Here is a 20,681-nt window from a genome sequence, read left to right on the forward strand (position 1 = left end):
CTCTCACTTGCAAAAGTAAGAGGGAGTTGGATTCCAGATGTGGAATGGTAAACTGTAAGCCCGTGACTACCTCGAGGATCTTAACTTTCAGAAGTTATATGGTGACGATGTCGGACCAGATTTGGGAAATGCCTCTGAGTTTCATAAACCCATTTGCATTGATGTTCTTGGTGAACTTCCATCTGGACATATGTTTTGCAGTTAGCATGGTGAGCTCATATTTGGTTGAGCCTCACTGGATTGGTGCCAAGAATCTTCTGAGATATCTTCGGGGCACAATCTCTCATGGATTGAGATACACTCTCGGAGATGTGAGACTACATGGATATTCTACCGATGTTGATTGGGCAGGCAGTGTGGTGGACTGAAAGAGCACTTCCGGGTGTTGTTTCTCTTTGGGATCTGCCTCGATATCCTGGATGAGCAGGAAGTAGAAGTCGGTGGCTTTGAGCACCGCTAAGGCAAAATACATTGCTGCTAGTATGGCCTCTTGTGAGGCAGTCTGGTTACGGAAACTCTTCATTGAGTTGTTTGGATTCACATTGGATACTACTGTGATCCTATGTGACAACTAGTGCGGGATATGTTTATCAGAGAATCTCGTATTTCATGATCGCTCCAAGCACATCAATATCAAGTACCACTATATCTAGAGCAATAACGCTCTCACATATCAGTACAGATGAACAAGTCGCCGACATTTTGACGAAGCCCCTGGGAAAGGTCAAATTCTTGACTTTCCGAGAATGACTTGGTGTCGTTGAGAGACCCTCTTATGAGGGTCGTGTATGATGCATATATTGAGCTCTGGGAGTTCCAAGGGGGCACGGGGAAATTCTTGGAGCGACATGCGACCACAGGGCGACTCACCATCCCCTGGTGGTGTGCTATGTACAAGGTGAAAGGTTCAACCTTCCTCTGTGACACCCCGTGGCGACTATGGGCCAGGATGATTAGTTCTCCTGTGGCAACTGTTGGACAAGATTCGTTCTCCTGTGGCCAGGATGATTAGTTCTTCTGTCAACGCATCCTACCCATGCAGTCTGGGACTCATGGGAAGTACCTCTCATCTTATCAACGAGTAGGGAAATGGGGTTAGGGACCATAGTAGTACTATCAATGGACGCATCATTGTATCTACCGTACTCCATATGCTAAGATGACCTCCATTGATCTAGGATCAATGAAACTGATCTGGGATCAGTATGAGTGGTTTGAGACACTCTCCTGTGATATTGATTTGGGATCAATAAAATTGACTTCAGGTCAATAAGAGTGATATGAAACTCTCTTCAGATGAAACTGACTTCGGGTCAATAGAGAATGGTATGAGACATTCTCGATCAATTCTTCTTTTTCATGGTTCAGCAGAGCAGAGCTCAACAGAGAACTGCAGGGGACTGATGGCAGAGTTAGTACAATCGAATATATGGATCAGCGGATGGAGTTCTCCCGAGTTAAGAGGGAGTGTTAAAATTGGCAACTAGGGCCAAACTCCAGGTGGGTCATCTTATTTATGGCAGCTGATATTTTTCTTGGATCCCTCTCATCGAGAGGTGTAGGATTGATCTAAAGGTCATCCGATTCCGATAAGTATTCATGGAGTTATGAATTTATTTGTGTTATAAGACAATTCGTCAAGGTCGGCCAACAACCAAATAAACCCCACTTATGCTCAATGTTTTGGTATAAAAGGAGATGACTTGCTAGTCATTTAGACACACACTTCACTCTTGATTTCTCTCCACTTGTTTTGGGTTTTAGTGGTAAGAGAAATCTAAGATGATGAAGCCCTAATCGCAGACATGAAGATTATAATGATGCCCTAGCCATACGTTGTCCAGAGAAAGGTCTAAAATGTAGACATAAATATGATAATGATGCCCCAGCTATACGTTGTTCAGAGGTAGTCGAAAGCGCAATCATGAAGGAGATCTAGCCGCAATAAAGAGGCTCTTATACTCAGCCTAAAGGGGCTCCTATAACCTGCCCAAACCTGCCCTTATACGCTGCCTAAAGGATGCTCTAACCGCGGCAAGATCCACTATCATGTGGAGGCCTTAAAGAGCCCTAGCCACAGGTCTAGTGGACTTAGCCATAGGGAAGAGAAATGCCCTAGCCGCAGCAAGGAAAGACAACTTGAGGACAGCGTGGGCATTCCTAAAGGGGAGGCCGAGTTGTTGAGGTACAACAGACTGTTCTAGAGCATGTTTAAGGGTTGTTTCTAATGCGTTGAAGGGCTAGTTGATGAGCAGAGAAGGCCGCAGGGCTGGAGGTTAAACCGCAGTTGTTTAAGGACTATTTTGTGTGGGATAAACCCTTGTGAAGGCTATCGTAAACCTACAAGATTGTTGTGTGGTAGGCCGCAGGCCATACCACCATAACCAAGGGTAGCATAGGCAGATTTGAGGGCTATGTTGTGCCCTACACCTTCAATGATGTGGAGAACAGCTACACAAGGAGGACTGCAGATTTTAGAGTTGTTTTGTTGACTATTGAAGGATTGTTACAGCAGTGTTTGGTGCCCTAACTAGTCATCATGGTCACAGCAACTAAAAGGTGAAGAACAGCAGTATGAAAGCAGCAGCAAGATAGTGTTGCAATATCAATTGGGACAGCAGCAAGACATAGTGTTGCAATAGCAATTGGGACAACAGCAAACATAGTGCTGCAATATCAATTGGGACAGCAACAAGACATAGTGTTGCAATAGCAATTGGGACAACAACAAACATAGTTCTACAATAGCAATTGGGACAGCAGCAAGACATGGTGTTGCAATAGAAATTGGGACAGTAGTATGGTAAGCAAGGTGCAGCAAGCACATGGTGGCAAAACAAGGTGCAACAATGGCACATGATGCTACATGATGCAGTACAGAGATGGGTACTATCATGATTGATGAAGCATGATAAGATGAAGCATTGTGATGATAGGTGCAGCATGGTGCAGCACAGTGAGGTGTAGCATGATGACGAGATGCAGCGTAATGATAGATGAAGGAGTCACCTTGGAGAATCAGTTGAAGCAGCATGTCTTCAACTGATCTCATGTATCGTCTTCTTAGAGATAATCTATGCTCTTATCTAGATAAGTCAAAGTGTTGACTTCTGTTGTAAATGTACGATCTCTCTCTCTCTCTCTGCTGAACTATTGAAGAACATATAAGAAGAATTGATCAAGGGTTTTCCCACATTGGGGTTTGTCCCTGGCTAGCGCCACATCTTGTGTCCTCTTGTCTTGGCTTGTCTTCTGTAATTTATATTAATGTTCTATCTGCACTTTACTTTAATGCTAATGTAATTGGTAATCTGGAAAAGATATTGAGCTAAGTGTGAAAATTGAAATAAATTGCTCTAGCATAGAACATAACTAAAGTTAATAGGCCATGTAGAAGGATGTAAGATCCTTTTGAAGAAGACAACATGAAGAAGGCGGCATGAAATGAAGCAAGACCAAATGTAGACTGATGGATCACTTTTTTATGAAAGGAATAATGACATGACTGATTCATGAATGAAAGTGATGGATGGTTTGTGCCCTATGAAGAAGCCACAAGAGATGAAGACTTTTTGACAAAGAAATTCATGACATCGAAGGACGGAGCTCTTCAAGCAGTTGGTTGAGGAGCTGATGTAGGTCCTTAATTAAGAAGGAGCCTGAAATTACTGAGCCAAGAAGGAGCTTAGGAATTGATATGTTCTCCCTAATTGAGATGGAGAGATATACACATTATTCTTGTCTTCAATTGGGAAGGCAGAATAGAGGATTGGGTAATCATTTGGCATCCAATACTCTTTTAGGATGACATAGGGCATCCAAAATAAGAGGAGTCGTGGAGGACCGGTATTCTTTGAGGGTTGGCTACCCAAGATAAGAATAGTCCCATGGAAGGTCATACTCGATGAAAACCCAAGTGGAGTATGTGCCTTGAGAGACAATGATTATGGTGTCTATACATCATTGGTCTCACCAACATTGTGCTTGGATCTCGTGAAGAGATAGAGTTATTAGTCAAGGCCTTGCTATGTGACAATGTTGGTAACAATGTAAATTTTGAAACGAGAACTCTAGCAAAAAAAATTCCTTTTTAACATGAAAAATCAACTCGAAAATGAAAAATGTTGATGCTAGAATAACACTTTTTCTGTCTAGGGTAAATTTGCAACATGTTTTAAAAATGACAGTGAAAACCATTTTTTTGTGCAAAAAACACCCTGAAAACGAAAAGTGTCGATGCGTTGATGTTGAAATAACCTTGGTTTTTTTTTTTTTTCAAGATAAATTTTCAACATTTTGAAAAAATGGCGTAAAAGATCTTATCATGACTCCAAAAAACATTTAAATTTCAAAAGAATAATGAATGCATAAATTTAAAAATAAAAACAAAACAAAAAAAAATTTAAAAAAATAACAAAAAGTAAATTAAAATTTTATATTTAAAAAAAAAAAACATAAAATGACAAAAATTGACAAAAAAATCAAATATATAAAAAAGACAAAAAAAAATCAAATATAAAAAACAAAAACAAAATTAAAATTAACCTATATATATATATATATATATAAATCATAAAAATGTTAAAAAAGAATAACAATTAACCTATAAAAGATAAGAATTAAAACAAATAATAACAAAATATAAAGAAATAAATAATAACAAAAACATGTTTTAAAAAAAACATAAAAAATGTAAAAAAGGAAAATGAATAAAGAAAAAACACAACAATTATAAAAAATTGTTAAAAAGCTAAAAATAAAAAAAATAAAAAATAAAAAAAAAACAACCCTGATTTAAAAAAAATAAACAAATAAAAAATAAAATAAAAACTCTAGAAAATTAAACAAAAAAAATTAAAGCAATTTTAAATAATTTTCAAATAAAACCAAACTAACAAAAATTTAAAAACTATTAAAATTAAATTTAAAAAACTTTTTAAAAAATATGATTAATTAAAAATTATAGAACATTAATGTTAAAATCTAAAAAAAAAAAAATTTAAAAAAAAAATAATTAACAAAATTGAAAAAAAAAAAAATTGGAGGGCGGGGTCGATATCCGATTCTCAAAATCGGATTTTAGCTCTGCCGCCCAGGGCCACACCCCCCGGGCCCCTGGGCGAGGCTGAAGTCTAATGTCGGACTTCAGCATTGCCCGGGGGGCGTGGGCTTGGGCAGGCGAAGCTAGGTGCAGCGCCACCCCCCAGGGCCGCGCCCCCCCGAGCGAGGTTGAAATCCGATTCTCAAAATCGGATTTGAACCCCACCAAAGGGCTTCGGGGGACACAGCCCTGGACGAGCGGAGCTGTGTGCAACTTCGCCCGCCCATGGTCGCAGCCCCCCACATCGAGCCCCTAGGTGGGGCCGAAATCCGATTCTCAAAATCGGATTTCGGCCTCGCCCTCAAATTTTTTTATTTATTTTGTTAATAATTTTTTTAAGTTTTTTTAAGATTTTAATATCAATGTTTTAAAATTTTCAATTAATTTTTTATTTTTTTTATTTTTTTTTATATCATTTTTTTTAATTTAATTTTAATAGTTTTTTATTTTTGTTAGTTTGTTTTTATTTTTTGTTTGGTTTTTTGTTTAATTTTCTAGTTTTTTTTTTTAATCAGGTTTGTTTTAAATTTTTTTTATATATTTTTTGTTTTTTTAATAGTCTTTTAAAATTGTTTTATTTTATTTATTTATTTTTATAGTTTTATAAAAAAATTTGTTAAGTAATCAACATAAAAAAAATTTAAAGTGTCAAAAAATGTAACATCTAAAAAAAACATCCACAGTTAATACATTAGAAAATATAGTGTGTCAAAAATAAACCCTCTAAAAAAAGGGGTTGATGTTGCATCAACACATTACAAAATCAACATGAAAATCATTAACATTTAAAATCAAATATTTATATTTGGTACATAAGAAAATTTAAAGTGTCAAAAAATATGCTCCGAAAAAAAGTGTTATGAATTAGTGTTTTTCAAAATCGGATGATTTTTTTCTACCTTAAAAAAAACAAAAAATCGTATCAGTTCTCATTTCAAAGTTTATATTGTTTTGTTGATATGATGTTATACAGATGGGTTTTCAATCTGACCCTTCTTATGAGAAATTCTTTAGATTAAGAATGACCAAGTACCATTACGAATACCTCCCTAGTTAAGAGGGAGTGTTGAAAAGTGTAACGTAGATCGGTCTTCATAATGACATGTAATTGTGATTTTTGTAAATCATGAAAAGAAGAAAAGAAAATTATTTTTGTGATGCTCGCTTCATGAGTTTCATGAGCAAGAGATTTTTTGTTTAGATAACTCCCATTGTGCGTCTTAGGATTTGTCATTAAAGTCAAAAAGTCAATTTCATGTATGAAGAGCTCTTCTTGGGCATGTGTCAAATGTATATGAGTTAATAGCATTGTCAAATAGCTCTCCAATGATAAGCACAAGTCCTCCTCTTCATGTCGGCTTCAAAAAGGAGTAACAAACTCATGTCGACTCACAGTTTGGAGACACACGTATACATTTATTCATGTCAGCTAAATATGACCGACATACCGCTATAAATAGGCACCTCGTCCTATTCCATAGAAACAGATTTTCGGACACATATCTCTGAGTTTTTTGAATGGGTAGAACAAAGACAAATTCGGATGGAAAGGACGGCGAAGAGATGAAGAGGGTTGATCTCAGTGAACAGAAGTTCGGATCTTTTTCTGAGTTCGAATGGATACATTATAGTGACAAGATGAGCAGCAAGTTCGGATTACAGTGACAAGAGTGAAACTCTGTCTCGATACAACAAGGAGCAAATTCGGTGAAGACTATAGTGATCACAGTTCAGGATAATTACAAGAAGGGTCTCTCTCTGTTTCGTTGAAATTGCAAAGGTCATATTTCGGATTGAAGCAGAGAAGCTAGACAAGATTTATGTGATATCACAGTGACATCCCCTCACTGTCTTGGTACCATACCATAGTGATGATCTTGGAAGAAGATCACTATTATGTGACAAGGTCTCGGTACTATCACATGTAGAAGGTCTAGATACGAAGAAGATCGAAGTGGAAGAGGATCAAAGGAGAAGGTTGATTGTCAAGAGAACTTGTGTCTTGGTCTTGGGGAGGCTACTAGGTCAAGGGTCTTGGTCTTGGGTTTTCCTCTCAAAAAGTGAGAGGTTTTGGCCTTTGTTGATATCCTACATTATGTGTCTCTTGTCTATTGAAGTTCATGTATTGGTTATTGTTTGATGAAGAAAAACACTAATAATCTAAGAAGAAGAAGATCCTAACCTAAAGAAGTAAAACAGATTCACAAGTAGTTACTAATCGAAGAGAAATCACTTAATACTAGTGCCCTTGATTTCTCAACATGAAGCTACTCCAAGAAAACACTAAAATTCCCCTGGGTCAATCTGAAACTAATGGAATTCCCCCCTAGGGTTGGCACTCAAAGTCCACCGAAGCAAGGGGTCAGATTCTTGCCTGAAAATCTCTTGTGCTCAACAACACCCGCAGACTTGGCCTCCAGCTCAAGCGTGCTAGTCAAGGTAAATGTTCAAACTTCAAATGATCAAGAATGCCAAAAATAAGCTCCTTCCTCCTCTTTTATCAAAATGCCTCTCAATTTCCCATGCGGGCCCAACCGTCAAGCTTCCCATCATTTTCTCTCCAAGGAGTGTGCATTTCCTAGGGGGGTTGTATTTCTCCATGGGTGGTCCCCACCTTCCACCAGCACTTTGATTTTCTTCCCTTTTTCTAATGTTTGGGCCTTTCCTTAGCTTCAAAATTAAAGTGGGGCCCCATAACCCGTTTTTCCTAAGTACAAACGAAAAGTAAGACAAAATGGGAAAAATTGATATTTCCCCTTAGCAATATTGCTAAGTGGGAATATCACATTCCTCCTTACTCTCCTAGGGTGACACTCGAAGTTCAACAAAGGTAGAGGTGGACTTCCTGCTTGGGAATCCCTTGTGTTAAACATCACTGGTTATCTTGGCTAAACAACTCAAGTCAAGAGAAATTGTGTTCAGAAGTAAAGTTGACAAAAGATACAAATGAAGGCCTTTTCTCCTTATTTATAGTTGTTTTCGTCCTTTTCTCCCTTGGTGGCTCGCACTCTTTCTCTCTTCTAATTTGCACCCCTCCTCTCTCTCTCTCTCTCTCATCCAAGAGTGCAAGTTCCCTTCTTGGGCCAAATTTCTCTCTCTTGTGGGCCCCACGTTCCACTAGCGCTACGATTTCCCTTTTTCCTCCTAACTCCCAATGTCGGAATTGCCTCCTCTTCCAAAAATCGCCTCTAATGCGGAAAATCAAAGTTGGGAATATTACAGGTATCCGCTTTGATACAAGCCTGATGACCTTGTTGCTTGCTGCTAGACCACACTCGTATTGCCTCCAAAAGAAATTTATTAATATAATGCTAATACATATGATATAAGGGGTATCTTTAGGGTTTTCTTTTTCAATTTAAACTTTGTATAGGATCTGTACATGCTATGTTTAAACCAATTTTTGTAGATATGTTTTGAAATATTTATAGATTATAATTTTTTAAGAGAAAATCAACTAAATGGATCTTTCTTTAGTTCTAAATTTAATAGAAACAATGGAAAATTCTTCAAATTATAATTGCCCAGAAATTTAGAACTTTAAAGTTATGAGCATTTGGTTGGTCTATTAATTTTTTTTACTATTATGGTTTTTCATTTTTCTATTATCCCAAGATTGATGTGAAGCATCCTATATTATAAATGGCTTTGATGTGATACTAAATATGCATCCTATACAAATTGTATTTCAATTTTGTTACTTATATTCATTAATCATAAGATTTGTAGATCTGGAAATTCTAATATATGTGCATATGTAGGAGTTGGCAGTTATAAAGATTCTTGTAACATGTTAATTTTTGTATCATAGGTGGCAATGTTTTCACATGGGGATGGGGAGGTTCAAATGGAACATTTTCAGATGATGGTTTCTCCTCGGGAGGGCAGTTGGTATATTTCTCTCCTCTCTTTCACACATATGGATACACACATAGATGCGCCTAAATTTATACAAAAGTTTTGAAGATTGGTCTTTTGCACATTTGATCACAAAGGATAGTGGAAATTGTTGAAAATCTAGAGTGCAGTGTGTACAAGTACTATTTTCGAACTATTGATAATTATTTGTGAATTATTAGAGCTTTTATTAATTATTCTTCTTCATCAAATAATTACACTTAAAAAATTCAATTGATAGCAATGGCAAGAAAGTAGAGATCATAGTGCACAATAACAAGAGACACCAGTGTTTAGGTCAGAGACTAGGAAAAAACCCCACAAAGGGGAAAACCCAATCAAGCTTTTCCTTAGAGAGATCCTTAAACAAGACATCAAGACATAGATAATACTGACCACAAGATGGCTTCCACAAGTGCTAAGTCTCCAATGGAAATGTCAACAAGTAGTCCAACAAGATCAATACCATACAATAGAGACAAATCTCAAACATCTTCCCTTCTGAGGCTCGAACTTCAAATCGAATACAGATCTGTGGAAGCACAAAACACTGACCAAATCACAATCGTGGAGTAGCTTAGATCTTGGGCTAGAGACAAATTTGAGCTAGATCTTGACAAGCAAATCTTCAAGAGATTTCGAACCACTGAAAGAATGCTTGGAGTATCCTACTGGGTCTCAGCCTAGTACCAGATTTCAGATCACGAGAATAGGAAGCGGATCTCAGACCACTAGACTTCAAATCACAAGAACAAGAAGCAGATCTTGGACCACTAGACTTCAGATCACAATAATAATGAGCAAATCTCAGACCACCAGACTTCAGATCACAAGAATAATGAGCATATTTGGGACCACTAAGCTTCACATCACAATAATAATGAGTAGATCTCGAACCACCAAACTTCAGATCACAAGAATAATGAGTAGATATTAGACCACTGAAAAGAGTAATAGATCTCAGAGTTGATCCACAAGAGCAATGAGTTAATATAAATCTCAATGAAAAATAGAAGAGATCCTTCTTTGCTTGATCTAACCCTTGATTCTTGAACCCTTTTTTAAATACCTTTGCAGAGGAGAATAGATGAGTAATGTACATATGATCGAATTACTTTTCAAGGAGGACGAATGGAGCTCTTTATATTGCCATCATGAGATCCGAATGGGTGCCTTTCTAGGCAAAACCAACTTGACCATCTAGAAGCGTTGATCTAATTCAAATGAGTGAGTTTCTATGCAAGCTAACTTGACCATCTAGAGAGGGTGACTTAGCACATGTGGAGCCACTTGTAATGAAAAATAATATTTTTCTTCTTTTCATAAATACATTTTTGACCAAAACAAAAATATGAAGAACATGCTAAATAATTTTATGAAGACCAACCATAGCTACAATTTCAACAACAATGACACTCATAGACAACCATAAATACTTATACATATGCACATGTACATATATACACCTATATATCCATATAAATACATACATGCATGTAAACATTGATATATAGATAGATATTCATGCCTATTTAATCATCTAAAGGTATGAGACTCTTGGGTCATCCATTTTCTATGTACTAGAAAACAATCCTCATACCTAAATGGAAGCTCTATTATGCAACTTCGGCCTCACAATGGAGACCCATTCTCCAAAGGCCAGTGTTACCTAGTAATACTATCTCTTAGTCATCAAATGACAACTCATTTACACCTCCACGCCCATTGTATTCTTAAGAAGGTAAGAATAATAATGATGATGATGATTAATGTCCGCTAAGACCAATGCACTCTGTCGGACCTTAAGAAAGTAAGAGATTAATTGCGACTCTTTAATATTTTGTTTTTATGATAAAAATGAAGGGAAAGAAGCACTCCAAGATCACTATACTTTTGCTTACTTAACAAGTCAAGAAGGTTGGTATTGTGGCAAATGTTATGGAAATGAGAACAGATGTGAGTAAGAGTCACGTAGTCTAAGACAAAAGTGCTTTTCATCTTCAACCCTCTTAATATCGCAAAGGTGAAATTCTTTCATCCTAAGGTGTTTTGGGAATAGACCAATGTCCGATTCCACTTTGAAGCTCATGAGAATTAGTTCTTATCTTTGCAACGTTCATTTTCTTCTTAGTATTGGTCAAGAAAAAAAGATAATTCTGGTTAGCAAGGGTGGGGTTAATCACATCCTTATAATACTTTAGCTTCCCTTTTTCCCTCTAGCTCCTTATCATCTCACAATTTATCCTTAAATTTGGAGGTAATAATATTTTTAATACTATCCTTATTCCCTAAGATGATCTCCTCCTTTATCCCCCAATGGTCAAGCCAAGGTTGAGCATCCTTATGCCATCCACACTTGAGACAGAGGTGGGGATTTTCAGTTTTGGCTAGACTTAGAAGTGATTTTGGGGAACCTCTTATCTTCTATGTTGTAAAGCCTCTTATTATACATCAAATACTTAAACATAACCATGCTTTCAATGGGGGAAAGGCTAGCTTCAATCAAGAGGATAGGATAGGGAATATTTCCTTTAATCTTGAGGTTGTAGGTTATAAATTGCTTTTGAATCATCTCAATCTTCCTCCACGACTCTCTAGATATATTGCAATCCCAATCCTCACATCCATATAAAATAACAAGGGTGACGAAAGTCTCAAAGAGGAACCTATTTTTACTCCAAGTTCAAAGATCAGCTGACCTACAATTATTTTCAAGCTTATAATAAGCTTTCCAACAATCCTTTTCTCAATGCTATAATTCTAGTTGAGTTGATGATGAATGTTAATACCTAAATATTTGTATGAAGAAACCTGATGGATAAGAAAACAAGGTTGTGCAAGCATGCCAAAAATCCTTCCTTGCTCTAGATAGACTTACCCTAGATCTAAGTTGTACAAAACGTAGAAATGTCTACAACTTATTGAAACGGGAACACTTGGAAACAATGATAAACATTATTTTGCAAGAAAATAAGAATGATAAACATAAATAATGTTTTGGAAGGAATTTACACTCATAGATAATTACATGATGCAACATCTGAAATTAGCATTTATAGGTGAGGTTATACATCCAAAATCAGCCTTTATACATGAGGCTATATGTGTTGAAAATGAAATAAAACATGAGATAAACACAAGTACAATTACATATCCACCTCGTCATTATCCTCATCCTCATCAACAAAAATAGAACAAGATGCTTATTTAGTAGAACTTGAGTGTGGATTGGAAGAAGAGGCAACTCCACTTCCAATTGCATCACCACCAATATCAAGAGAAGAAAGAGAGAGGACCAAGTTTGAGCATTTGCATCCACATCCCAGTTTCTACGAGGCCTGCATTTATATTCTTCACCTCTACGAGACACAAGGCAGATGAATCTTTTCTCACTAAAGGTTGCGTTTCTTGTTGAGCAAAGCATCATGAATAAATGAATGAAGTGCTTTCTTATTAAAAAGGAGGCTATTAGAGTTTCAAGAGAATTCTAAATTTCATTTTGTTCAAATTAATGTAAAAAATAGTTAGTTAATTTTGTGGAGTGATTAGATGAACTCTTTAGTTATTAATTGAATGTTTTTAATCTGTCTAAGCATCTCGTGCCCTTCAAGGTGCTTGGATGGGTCCACAAACCAACAAAAAATTGATCAAAACATGCCTTGTTTTCGTCGAAATATCTTGGAAACTCTACTAGTTATATTGTACAATGTTTTTCCGTATGGTATGAACAACGTTGTTTCCAAACCTTTTAGTACCAGTTTCTATGTTTCCTAGTGTTTTAGGGATTGATACATAGCCATTCTAGGCATTTCTTACAAGTTATCCCTAGATGTGTGTCATCCCTCATATAGCATGTGGGCAATTGATCTAGTTGAAGACCCTTCTTAGGAAGGTTGTGCTTGGTATGTTTTTGAGTCATACCATGTTACTCAATGCATGGATATCAATTATATCAGTTGGCATTTTCTTTACACCAGTCAAATAGATGCAAGATAAATTGATGGAGTTTCATGGTTCAGTGAAGAGCATTATTGTTTATACACACATGCTCTTTGACACTTCTCTTGTGAAAGTTCATATATTGACCACCTCGGTGGGTGTTGAGGTGTATTGAGGAGGGTTGTCCTTTTTGCACACTCATTTTACCATTGTTGCTAACTCCTAGAGCATATTAGTATGGGGAGATTCCTTTTAGTGATTTATTGTCGGGGTGCCTTGGTTAGGTGATGTGCATTCTCTCCATTATTGATGTATTCATCATGGTTCATGATGAGTCTAGTGGAGTGTTCCATTCATGCCCACCTTTGTATGGTGATCTAAGATTTCAAAGGCTATATTGGTGTATTGTTCATGATATATTTGATTGGTAGTGGAACACCCTAGATTATATTGATAGTTAGAATTAATGTCACATTCTTTGAGTGATTGGTGGCTTGATAGAATAGAGCGCATCCCTTGTTTGACATCTTTGGCACATATTTTGAGGCATGGGGACCTATATGCGCATTTATCTAGGTCACTCCACATAGGTGCTTATTGTTTTGACTGAGATTTGATGGTATTTGACATGTGATTTTAACTATGCTATAATTGTTTTGGAGGATGTGCCATTACTCACTTATTCTTCTAGATCAGTTTGCACATGGTTTGAGGTCTCCTTGACATAAGGACAAGTTTATAACAAACTATGTGCGATAATTTGCACATATCTCTATGTTTCCCATGTTGTGGGGTGAGTTGTTGATTCCTTAGAGAGAGCACATTGACTCAAAGCATTGTAATTGGCCTTTGATGGATTATTCAAGATATTGGCCCCTCATTCAAAGGGAGTTGTGTCTTATTTTATCATTGTGGCATAATTATTGAGGCGAAAGATGTTATGTCGGCACCTTTTCTTATCAAACCCTAGCAATTTTTGCTATTATTAGTATGGTTTACACTAAGCTAGTTGAGTGCCCCATTTTGTGGACTATTTTATTATTTTGTGGAGGATTCTTGGATGGCACACTTCTGGAGGCTAGCTTTATGATTCTATGCAGTGTTGCAAAAATCACAATAATTTCACAAAACATTGTGGCTTATTGCAATGTCCACTCTTTGGTGATAATATCGCCTTAACATATTGTGGTGTTTTCAAGGGTTGATAATATCACAATATATTCTAAAAATTGTGATATTTTTGTGATTCCATGGAAAATGTCACCCAATCTATGGAAAAACCAATTGACAATGTGTTTTTTGACTTTTTTAATATCATTTTCTAAACAAAATGAAGGGATTTGATAGAAAAGGAGGTCTCGACTGTTTTTTTGAGCTAAGGACTAGAAAAAGATTGTTTTCATTTGCCATCAATAGTTTATTGTGGAGTAGGGATTGATTCCTAATTGTTGTTTATGTATATGTGGGTGCGTATGACAATTTCCACACGTTCTTTCTGTTTTGTTTTTTTATATTTTTGATAAGTTTTGTATGCTTGTTACCGCTCAAACTAACAGGGGGCATAAAAAGGGACTCCTAAAGGGCAACTTCTACATCAGAGGGCAACGATGGAGGCTTATCCCATTGTAGCCTCAGCTAAGACTCCCTACTCTTTACGGAGTTTCATCGATGGGAGGAAACCTAGTATATAGAAGGTCACTTGTGAAGGATGAATCAACCAATGGATGTGAAGTAACCTTTATAATCCTTTTCCTAGAAGGGGTTTAAGAATAGAGCTTTCTTTTTTGTTAAGCAAGGTACAAATATTTCTAAGGAGGTGAGGATTTGAAGGTCAGGTTTAGAGGAATATGCCTTATGAAGGATTTTCCAAATCCTGAAATCTTTATTGAACTTGACTTCCTGAATGGTTCTTGAAGATTTGACTTTTCGAAGGTATGGGACCACACGGGACCAAGTGGACCTAGCGTAGGTTAAGGGGGGAGAATCTAGCAACCAGTGATGTTCTTAACCTAGACAAGGAAGTGGAAAGGATCAAAGCAAAATTTTACACTTAAAGGTGTCAAATTGATCCTATGAGGTACTAGCCTTGGGAACACTAGGGCAAAGTTTAATCTTCGAGCTAGGGCTTGGGCTTCCTCACAACTCCGTTGTTGGAATGGCTTCAAAATTGGAGGAGGCCTTGAGGACGCACCAGCGTGGGAGAGGCTAGGAGATCGAACCTTTTTTTGGTCTAGTTTGTCGGGAAAATGATGCCCTAAGTGACCCTACTTGGCTAGACCTAGAAGAGAGAGGGAAAGGTGAAGAAAAGTATTCTTTGAGTGATCACCTATTGGAGGACCAATGCCTTAATCCCTAGGGGAGAATGGAGTCTAGGAGAATGATGAGAAAGGAACTTGTATTTCGGTCAAGGAGGCCTTAAGTACTTCTTTGCTTATCCTTTTAGGGTAACAGAAAGAGACCTCAAAGCTTTTATACTTCGTTTGGAAAAAAAGATGGCTTATCAAGATCAATTCCCCGGTGGAATTAACCCTAGGATATTTCATTCACATACATGGCCCAAACATTGAGAGATGCTATATAAAAACAATAATTCCACAAATTTGCAATTATGCAATGCAACAATTAACCCTATTATAGTGAAAATCCCATTCACTACATATGACAAAAGTAAAACAAGAATAGCATTAAAAATGTGTACTTACATGTAATAGAACATATCCAACCATCAACAATTTGAAAATAAAGAAACTTCAAGATAAAAATACTCCTATCCAAACATCAAAATTCATCCATGCTCCAATTCTTCATCCCATAAAAATTGTGAAATTCTCTAAAGAGAAGAGAGATCCAATCCAAAGTGATGATGAGAAAATGAACTCATCTCACTTGTATTTATACACTAATGAAGAGTTTGAATTAGTCTCTTAGGCCTACATAAGCCCCAAAAATAAAATAATGTGTTAATAACCTAACTTTTGGTGACAAGCCCACCAAAGTAGCTCACAAATGAAATAATAAGCCTCTTAAGAGGTCAAATGATAAATAAACATGTCGTAGGGCCCTTCAAGAGACCTAACGAGGTCCATAGGTGCCATAATGAAGAATATGACCCTTAAAAGTGATGGACAAGAGGTTGGCCCCTTGTTCTCTAAACAATAACCCTGTGCTGCTCCTAGTGGGTGTGGGGGCACAATAATAACCTCATGGGTCTCCAAATGAGACGAAGATGCATGTAGATCATCTGTAAGGGCTTTGATGATGGTGTAGGTGAGGCCACATCATCCTACAAGTCTTGGATCAGTTGCCAAGTGCATGGTGCATCTGTGGGGTTGGCCGGAAAAATTGAATCAAGTGCATCTTCCTTGCCCAATAGGTGAATCTCAAGCAATCTCTGAACATCCTCGGGGATCCATGGAGTGTTGTCTACTACTGCGGAGGCCCATGGCTCTCAACACACACCCTACATGTGCCATTGTAGCCCTCTGGAGGGTTAGGACCACATATATAGATTCGAGTAGAGTAAGACTTACTTCGAAATCAACTTCGAAGATTGCTAAACAACAAATCTCAAACACGGATTTCTTCTCCTCAACCGAACATGTGAGCACTACGACCTCTCTCCACGGGTCTTCAAACGCCTTCGCCTTACAGTTCCAGGTTCTTTCGAATGACAAAAATTTTCCTCAGACAGGCGGCCTAGTAGGCTTCGATATTAATTCAAAGAAAAAATTACAAAGCTTGGAGAATTACAATACAAGACCAAGATCAAGAAGCACTCTGTTCAACTCTGCCTCTTCCTTCCCTTGATCCTCTCTTTTATAAACTCCTAGGAGAATCTATATCTATCTAAGACATGACATAAAGAGGAAATAATTAAGGGTCCTGTCGGTATTTTCTTTCACCAACTGTGTCTACTCAACCTTTCCTGTACAATAATTTCATTAGCCACAACATGTGATCACATTATCACATTACTGACTAGATCTCGATTCTTTTATACAAAGATTCTACCAATATCCTTTCGGACTTCGGTCAGAATCATAATCATCATCATCCTTAGAGGACATGTGTCGTTCTAAGGCTTTCTTTTCAAGACTCATGAGGTATTCGTATTCCAACATCTTTGAATACTCTTTGTCCCAACTGAAATCATGCGGATCCTGTGCGTCTGGATAGTTGTCCTGAAAAGCCTGAAAAGTAGATTCCTCAACTTTACTTTTTCCTTTTGCATCTGCTGGTATTGTTTTGTTGTTACCTGGAGATGCTTGTGATGTTTGTCCTTGGTCCGGATTTACTTTTATTTTGTGAAGATTCGGTTGTTGTGGGGTAAACATCACCTCTTGTTTTTCCCACTTGTTTAGAAATGATACCAGACTGATATCAATGTCTAGAAAGGAATCTTTAAAAACTTTTTGGAACAATGGAGAAGGTTGAATTGCCAACTCAATGCCATCTAGAAGCTCCCACTTGAATATCTGGAACATATTAGTGGAAGTTTCAATTGCATGTTGCACCCATAATATGCCATTTTCATTAATTAATGCTTTTGATTGCCATCCCATTTCGAAAATCATTGAAGTACAAATTTTATTTGACAGCAATAAATTGATAAGATGAATGACATTATTATTCCAGTTTCCTGAAATAATACTAATTGTAATTAACGCTATTTGATTAATCATAAAGCGTAAAACTTTTGGTTCGCCTTGAAGTTCATCCAATTGCTGCAACACCTGTCGTTTCTCAATTAGCTTCAACATCCCAAAATCTTTGAACCAAAGAGCCAGTTGTTTAATTCTTTCGATATTATTACTGGTCTTAATTTCTCCTGTAATTTCATGACAGAAAACCTGCGAGAAAGGATTTGGAGAAATATCTTCTCTTAATCGTAAACTCTGATAATCCCAAGGAGATGAGAAAGTCCTTAGGTATTGTAGAGTTCGCTGAACACACTGGGATGTCCTGGTAGATGGCTTTTTTCTGCAAAATCCTCCCTTGATTTCCCAATCAGCAAAATTTTCAAAAATTTCATATTGAGGGAAAGTGTCAGTAGGGGCATAGTTTTCATCATTTCGTTGTAGAAAGGATGCTTCTAGTTCTTCAAAAATATTAGGAATCCTTAGCGACAAAAGATATTTTTCCAAGTCTGCTTTGATTGGAATGGCCTCTAAATCTAACATTTGGGCTCCTGTATATATGCTTAATGCAAAATCTACTCCTCCAATCAACTGATAATAATTTAATTGAGAAGACCACATATCTGAAAGACTTTTAAAATAGATCTTCACCTGCATATTGGGTAAAGGATAGATTTTTACCAAATCAGCATCTAGTCCCAAAGATATGCCAACATTTTTAGACTGCCATGCTTGGCATCGTCAAATCCACTGATTTCTTCTAAGTCGCAGACCTACAATTTTCTTGATTTCTTTTGTCAAATGATTTGCATGACTTTCAAGGAGTCTGAATCTTTCCACAAAAGTGCTGAAATTGTCATCTTGAGGTCCCTTTCCTGGTATTACAAAGAAACTTCTTGGGGTTGTGAAAAAAGCTTCATTCATATCTCTAGTTAAAGAATCTGCTAACAAATTAGAATTGCCAGGTATCCATTCAACATCAAATTCAAATTGTTGAAACCAAATCTGCCATGAGAGTAATCTTCCTCTAGCAAGTTGCCTTGAAATTTTGGCAAATAGGAAATATTTGAAGTTCATAGAGTTGGTCCTTATAAGAAACTTTACTGGTGCCAAATATAATTCAAATTTCTGTATCCCATTAAATATTGCTAAAGTTTCTTTTTCAGCAATATAATAATTCTTTTGACTAGGAGAGAATTCACTTGATGCATATGCACAAAGTATTTCTTCTTCCTTTCCATCGTCATTCTTCCTCCTCTCAAAAATAACAGCTGCCCAAAACGCATCAGAAGCATCAGTTTGTAAAATCAGAAGGCCATCACCTGGTGGCTGTAGCTTTGGAAGTTGCTGACATTCTGATTTAAGCTCTTTTACTGCTGCAGTGGCTTCTGCTGACCATCCTTCTCGGAGATGTTTTCTAATCGGAGATGTCTTCTCTGTCAATCTGGGAATATATCTATGCTCATAATTCAAGACACCTAAAAATCTCTGAATTGTTTTAGTGTCTTTTAATTCATCTAGAAACTGAGACAGTTTAGTAAGAATATGGGGTTGCATCTAAATTTGTCCATTAACAACACTGATCCCCAATATTAGAATATTCCTATTTAGTATTTAATACTCATTCTTTTAGTTGTTGCTATTTTTATTCGTTTAAGCAGTTTCTTAGATGAAACTGAGGGTTTCCATATTCTACATAGAAACTTGATGTTTCTATTATTGTAAATATCTCTGTATTATCATTGAGCTTCTTGCTCATTCTGAATTAATTCATTCAATATTCTTTTATGGTATCAGAGCGAGGTTAAGAGATTTCTTGAACAGTTATTCTCTCTGCATCCTAATCTCTTGAGTTCTTTCTTTCATTCATTTCTAAGGTCGAGCCCTCTGTAAGCCAGGTAGCCTTCACTGAGTCTTAGCCTCGGCTTTGCTCACTGTGATAAAAGCTTACAGTCGTCTATCTCGATACAGAAATGGATCCTTCTCCTGCATTATCATTTCTCTGAGGAATTAAAAATTGAAGAAACTCTTGGATCTGGTTTAGAACAAAATTTAGCCTTCCCTTGCTGGTGTACCGATTCCGTTTGGCTAATCGCAGTCGATTCTTCGTCTCTGTCGTGTTCTCAACATCAAGCAGCGAGGAAGAAATCATCCGCTTCCACTATTTACAGAGTTTCATTCGTAGTGGCGGCTGTGGTCGTAGCTTTTGCTCCGTTTGTATCGAATCCGTTGTTTTATTCGCTACAGCACTTTGTGGCGGTGACCGTTTTGTGGGCGCGGGATTCGTTCTCTGGCTGGCTGACTCCGCCATATTTGTTTTTCCTGTTGAACTGCATCTTCCTCGCATTTCCATCTCAGCATTAACTATAAGATCGGGTGCCCGCACCGTACGTATCTGAACGAATACTTATATTATCTATGTCTTGTCCGCGATAAGTTTGTTGCCAAAGCTCTTTGATGATCTTGTTTATTGTATCATTCTCACCATACACGCCAATTCCGACGGCTTTCCAGCTCGGAATCAATCACACGATCAGGAACCCCAGGAGCTGGACCACCATCGCAGTTTATCGGAATTAGCCCAGGAAATTAGCGGGACCAAAGCGGGATCGTTGTCAATCGTAGACAGTGAAAATTTGAGGCAAATTAAAGCCGCGGCAGTATTCTCCGACACGCAATCTGTGTGCAGCGTGGGTTTATCAAAACGACGGCTCACGTGGTTTTCACTTTTTCAGCCCACGTATTGGTCATTATACTGATTTTTTTTGCTGGTTAAAAATATAGCGCTCATTTTTCTGTGGAGATATATTTTTGCTAGGTAAATATAAATATATATATATATATATATATTTTAAACCTGTCTCGCAGAACAAATTCTGTTTTGATTTGCACCAGGATAAGCGGGCAGCTACATTTTTGTGTCAGATTTCTGTATTGTCTTTGGGAAAATGGCCACGCTCACCAATCTGATGTTAGAAGGAAATCAACGCTTTAATGGCAGCAACTATAACATTTGGAAACAAAGAATGTTGACCATTTTTGAATACAGGCGTCTTGATCAGCTCATTTTGGGCAAAGAGCTTCGTCCCGGTACAGCTGGTACCGAT

At 37.2% G+C, this 20,681-nt stretch overlaps 1 protein-coding gene across 3 annotated transcripts in view; it reads left to right on the plus strand.

The window, feature by feature from the left end:
* RUG1 (Regulator of chromosome condensation (RCC1) family protein) overlaps positions 1–20,681 on the plus strand; it is a 509,474-nt gene that overhangs the window by 451,186 nt on the left and 37,607 nt on the right. For 2 of the 3 annotated variants that reach the window (XM_089373312.1, XM_089373314.1), the window contains exon 14: positions 8,913–8,992. The exons of the other annotated variant lie outside the window; for it this stretch is intronic. In XM_089373312.1, the coding sequence (XP_089229438.1) occupies positions 8,913–8,992 (80 nt within the window). The remainder of the gene's footprint in view (positions 1–8,912; positions 8,993–20,681) is intronic. 3 annotated transcript variants of the gene reach the window in all.

The sequence above is a fragment of the Pinus tabuliformis genome, chromosome 8 (genome assembly GCF_031772625.1).
Source record: "Pinus tabuliformis cultivar Carrire ecotype Pingquan chromosome 8, CPIR1, whole genome shotgun sequence".
Taxonomy (NCBI): domain Eukaryota; kingdom Viridiplantae; phylum Streptophyta; class Pinopsida; order Pinales; family Pinaceae; genus Pinus; species Pinus tabuliformis.